This window comes from Nanorana parkeri, unplaced genomic scaffold, assembly GCF_000935625.1.
Source record: "Nanorana parkeri isolate BGI_ZX_2015 unplaced genomic scaffold, ASM93562v1 scaffold1642, whole genome shotgun sequence".
Lineage (NCBI taxonomy): Eukaryota > Metazoa > Chordata > Amphibia > Anura > Dicroglossidae > Nanorana > Nanorana parkeri.
Genome location: NW_017307910.1, coordinates 173,561 through 179,560, shown reverse-complemented (window position 1 = coordinate 179,560; position 6,000 = coordinate 173,561). Strand labels below are relative to the sequence as shown.

Below are 6,000 nucleotides of genomic sequence, written 5' to 3'. Positions count from 1 at the left end.
GTAGAAGGCCGTGCAGGCACCAACTGGTTCAACAAAGGTAAACTAAGTTTTACCAGGACCAATTAAAGGTTGACGGCTATTTTATAGGTTTGAGGATTGCATCTCATCCAAATGTTAAAGTCCTTCTGAAGGGGAGAGCTGAAGCCTGAATGGAGCATTGCAGGGTGAGGGAAAGATGGTGGAATCCATTTAGTAGGTAGTTACATACCAACGGGCTTGTGGTTCAGTTGACTGCTCCCCGTTTTATATTTGACAGTCTTGTTGATGTCGGAGGGGGAAGCATAATTTTAACAGGAAAAACAAAACTGCAGATTTTAAGTGGTTATTCCAGCAGAGTTGGTACAATTGTCAGTTTAAACTAAAATGGCAAAATAAGTGGGCCAGCTCTATAAGGTTTTTTAATTGGAAGAAGGCCTACCGCTGTGCCGAAGCAGGTTCCTTTTTTATTTTTTTTATTGTCCTCCTTTTAATGTTCCGGACTGATAAGTTACACTTTTATCTGCATAAAGCTCTACTGACAGAGAAAAACCGCGGAGAGTCTATTACAGGCTTACGATAAACAGCACATCTGGAGTTCAATTTATTTCCATAGAAAAAGTGACGAAGTCCTGGGAGTTTTTTTTTTTTTTTTTTTAAATTTTAACCTCCCTGTAATAAAACAGGCCCACAAAGTGTCAAGCTATTTCAAAACACAGAGGCTGCCAGACAAATTATTGGCAGCATAATCGTTCGGCAATGCCTGCTACATTTTAATGTTCTTGGCTGTTTGATTATTTCATATGTGGGGATCTAGTGCTGCTTGAAACTTTCTGTGTAGAATTTAAATTTATAGATGGCAAACCTGGGAATTGCAGTGCCTCTGCTACATCCAAATCGTAGATTTGTTATAATGCCACTTGGGGCTTATTCACACTGAGGATTATGTGCTAATGTGCATTATAATACATGATCACGAGGATTACCACAATGCATTTAACACATTGTATATGTGCATTGCCATTATTCTGACTTGGGATCCAACGTGCATATAGTGCACACTACAATGTTCAGATGTGAATGCGTTGCAGTGTGCTGCCTTGCCAAAAATAGGTCAGGTGTAAGCGTTTGACTTTTTTTTTTTTTTTTCTTTGGTGCGTTGATGGTTTATTCGGTAATGCATGTGTCAAGTGCGACATGTGTGCACATTTGCATGTCCTTATTCACACCTCTTCAATAAATGTAAGATTGAACAATTTGCTCTCTTATGGCCTGTTAATTTGCCAAGTGAAAAACAATTGCTGCTGCTATTTTAAAGAACTCCAAGAAAACGTTTTCTTAACCCTTGCAGTGGCGCTGCCCCCCGTACTGCAAGAGTTGTGCTAGTTTTTGTCTAAACAAGCACTTAACCCTTTTTTAAAGGGTTAAAAAATAAGTTATACTCACCCGAAGCTCCGAGTCAGCTGTCCCATTGCTCCCTCCTGCTGCTCTTCTCCTTAAGGATCCTTAGGTCTATACACTGTATATAGAACTTGGTGGTTCATGGGATAGACCTCTGCAGTGGAGTGGGGGCTCTAGGGACCGGTCGAAGAACAAGCTGGCCCAGAGGATTGGGGAGAGTATAACTTTTTTTTAAGTTTAAAACAAAAAAAATGTGCAGTTAACCCTTGCAGTGCAAAGTTTAATTTTTTTCCCCCCTGGATTTCTTGTTTTAAGCTTTTCTGAACTACAGAGGACCACTAGCTATATTATGGAATGGGGGTTCTGTAATCCAAATCAAGAGCACGCAGCCTAGGGTGTCTATGCTTCTTCTTCATAGATACAGTATGCTGAGTTACCCTTTTAGGAAAGAAAATGTGTTACTGTCATGGTCACCAGGTGAAATTAAAGGGGGGTGGGGGGGAGAACCTGAAAACGAATGCAACCATCACCTCTAGGCCCTCATTCACACGAGTAACAGCCGGCCCATACAAATCCATGCTGTGTGCACGGCCGTATAAAGGCTGCTCCCGGGAAGGACAGGTGCTGCGTGTGATTACACGCAGCAGCCTGTTCTTCTCTATGGGAGTACGCGGCCGTACATCGCCCTGCGCTCACCTGAACTGCACGTCCGTACAGGTGTGGGTTTCTGCGTCCGAGCAGGGACACCCACCAAAGTATGGACATGCAGTTTAGGTGAGCGTACGACCGTGCACGCAGCACAGATCTGTACGGGCCGGCTGTTACTAGTGTGAATGAGGGCTAAGGACTACCAAGCTGCAATGTTACATTATTATTCTTGGGTTTAGATAAACTTTCAATATTTTTACTTGCTGTATTTCCCTGGGCTTGTGCATGCTGTTGGTGTATGCAGTGATCCCAGTGGGAAACAATTTCTTTTCCGGTTTCTGCAAAGAAAGTGTTGCTGTTATGTTGAATGCTGTGACTAGATTATTCTATTGTACCTTGTAGATATCAGGCAGACCAACATGCCAACAAATAAAAATGTAAATGTTTCCAACTGGATGTTTGTGATGTTTCCAAATCATGTACAGTCACTGCAACAAAATAAGGCCTCGTTCGCACCAGGGCGGTTGCGTTGTGCATATTTTTCAATGCTGAAACGGCAACATTTCAAATCCCATACATTCCTATGGGGGCCGTTCTTGCAAACGCACGGAATCGTGTGTTCCAATATGCCTGTCTCCTGAAATGCTCCCTGAGCTTTTTTGTAGCGCCGATCAGCGCATTTTCCTTATAGACTTCAATGGAAACTCTGTATGAATGATATGTGCTTCAAAAAAACGCATGTAAAACACGCTGAACCGCTGTTGCCCTGGTGTGAAGGGGGCCTTAGAGATGATTTCTATTTGCAGAGTGCCGTGCAAGAACAAAGAAAAAGTAGGGGATGGTCTAAAAATGGGTCCAGTGCTTAACCACAACTAAACAAAAATTTTGCGCAGCTTTTACCCCAGGATGTTGCAAAAATTGTTACATTTTTCAGTAAAAGTGGTTTTGCGCTTGCTGCAATGTAGATATTTTTAATATGGGTCCCCTTTGCTTCTAATTGAGCTTGCATTCCACTTTTTTTTTTTGTTTTTTTTGTTCATATTTGTACATTATGAATACATGACATAAAGCCTTTTTTCTTTCTTTTCTCTCCCTGGACACAGAAACATATCTGGACCCAATCTTCCTGGCTGCACAGTCTTCCGCCACATTAGGAGGATTATTTTTACTTCTATGTAGCAATTGAAGATTGATTTTAAGACCCCATGATCCCCAGGACTCAGCGAAGTTCCTGCCCAGAGAAAGCCGATTGTGCGGAGTCAGGCATCTGATGTGACTTCATTTGAGGACTGAATTACATTCTCCCAGGAGCACGAAGCTTTGTCATGGAGCTAAGGCCTACTGTGCTGTTTCTGGTTTGGACTTACCTGTCAACACTGTTCACAGAGTTGACTGGACACAAAGTGTATACAAATACCTGGGCAGTCCGGATACCGGGGGGTCCGGCAGTGGCTGACGAATTATGTGAGAAACATGGCTTCATTAACCATGGGGAGGTGAGTGACTATTAGAGCTACATTACAGTACAACTGTTACTCAATTTAAACATAATAAACATGACATTTAGTAGAAGTGATCATGTTCTTCTTTCCCTTCCAACAAGGAATGTGCTTATAACTATTCAGTGTGTCATGTTAAGTCAACCTCAAGACTTGCCTTTTTTTACCCACACTTGTAGCAAGTCCTCCCGTTTAACCGATTACACTAAATTCCCTGCGAACCTGCATCTGTACAATGTAACCTTTTTGAAGCTGCAGCAGCTATCTTGAGCCCTCCATTTCCTGTCTTAAAGGAGAACTATGGGGTAAGGGCTTTTCCCCATCGTTCTCAGGGTAACGGGAGGACACAAACTAGCGTCCTCCCGTTACCCTAAGCTCAGTATACTGAGACGCCGGAGCGGATCCCGACATCGATGTCGAGATCCGCCCAGCTGCGTGAGTGACAGCTGGCTCTGACTATCTAGAGGCCGAGCCAGCTGTACCCGCCCCCTCCCCCGTCCGTTCCGCCAGTCAGTGCTGGCAGATCGGAGCGGGAATCCAGCCCCTCCCCTGTCACGGCAGAGAGCCGTGGCAGGATCGAGAGGTGAGCGAACGCCGGTATGTTCGCTCACCTCCCGAGCTACTGAGCCGACCTGTGACTGTCTCATTGTCACAGGTCGGCTAGAACTATGAGGTGAGTAAAAAGCACTCACCTCATAGTTCTCCTTTTTAATGACCTCCGACATTCACCAATCTCTTCTCCCCCCGATCTGTACTCTTTGGGCCCCCCTCTAACAACTAAAAGCTTGGCATACAAAATTATATGGGGGTAGAGAATGCTTAATGTGAACCCTGTACATGCCACAACTTTCTGCCTGGGAGGAAAGAATAAAAGAAATCAAAAAAATTCAAAAGCATAAAAGAACCCTTCCCCGGCATCCCTTTAGACTTGCCTGCAACCAATCAGCAGATTGCACAGCTAAAGTCTACAGCACCCAATGGCCAGCAAGGAGAAGCGGGCACATTAAAAGGGATCCAGGGGAAGTGTTCTTTATTCTTTTGAGAAAGTTCTAAGGCAGAAGGCTGTGACCTTTACAGGAACCTGCCGATTTGTAAACCCCCCACCAAAGAGCAGCGGACAGACTCGCAAATGATTTTCCTGGCTGTCGGAACAGGTATTTCCTAAAAAACTAAATTATTTGAGAGATTTTAATTGCATGTTAATCGGTGGGGAACAGGTAAAGGTATTCTATGGGAACACTGCACTTCAGCTTTAAAGCCTAGCTCCAGGCAGATATAAAAGTTACAGAATAATCCAGATATGTATTAATTTGTCTGTAGTTTAAAATGCAAGCAATATATGTACCTACATCAGATTGCCCTTCCTGTTGTATTTGCTGCAAAATAACATGTGCTGCAAAATAACATGTGCAGTATTTTATTCATATTGAAGTATGACACAATCGTGTCACATGGCTGCTTTATGTGCTTGAGTTTTTCAGGCTAATGATTGTAATGTCTGCAAGCTTATATAGTGACAGATCTGGGTGTAGAAGGAAAACGTTTTGGCACAGGCAGCAAATGTATTCTACAAGCAGTTCCAGTTTGAATTGGCATCTACTAATAATCTGAGCTGGTAGATGTATAAATGTGTACAAGTTGGTGTGCAATGTTTATCGTGACCTTTTTTCCCTCATTTATTTTTCATTGCTAACTAGTAAACACATTAGCCGTGTGTTTCATTTTATTTTTGTAGAAAAGCTATTTCTTCTAGTGGTCTAGACATCTAAAATGAAGACTCATGATCTCTTGCTAGAAGAAAAGGTTTTGGTCTTCGTTCATACATGTTTAATGTTTATATATGCTTCATTGATATCCCCTTTGTATTTGCATTGCTTGGTAAAATGAATGTTGCTTTATGGCTCAGGTGACAATTCATTTTTTTAGAGGCGTTTTGTGTATTCCTATGTTTGGTTTGGTTTATTTCTTCTCCTATACTATAGTTTGCTTTCATGTTCTATAGGGGTTAAACTGACTAAACTCGGGAGGTAAAACTAAAAATACAGTACCTAAAATAATGTATCTTATTTGTGCATCACTCAGCACCAATTCAGAGATGATTTGAGGATCTACAGCTGACACTGTCCTTCCTTCTGGAGGGGGCTACTTTTGTTCCCCATGGTCCCTGTGTGTGTTGTAAAGTAGCCACCACTCCAAGCTCGCTCCTGTGATGGACCACAATCTCATGTCTATTTTACTCCTCTGTATAGTGATTGTAGTCCATCACTGGAACTGTGCTAGTTTTTTTTTTTTTCTTTTTCCTGCTGTCCAAACTAAGTCAGAGGGGTTCTCCATGGGGAATCCTCAGACATGTACATTTTGAACAGATTAGATCTGATATAACCTTGGTTTGTGGCGGTCTATGTATGTATGGGGCTAGCTGATCTTTCTGTTCTTATGGGAAATTGATGGTCATTATGGGACTTTTAAGTACTAC

At 42.5% G+C, this 6,000-nt stretch overlaps 1 protein-coding gene across 1 annotated transcript in view; it reads left to right on the top strand.

The window, feature by feature from the left end:
* Positions 1-3,131: 3,131 nt before the first annotated feature.
* Positions 3,132-6,000, top strand: part of FURIN (furin, paired basic amino acid cleaving enzyme) — a 167,083-nt gene continuing 164,214 nt past the window's right edge. The window contains exon 1 of the mRNA XM_018570964.1: positions 3,132-3,521. Coding sequence (XP_018426466.1) covers positions 3,351-3,521 — 171 coding nt within the window. The 5' untranslated portion in view covers positions 3,132-3,350. The remainder of the gene's footprint in view (positions 3,522-6,000) is intronic.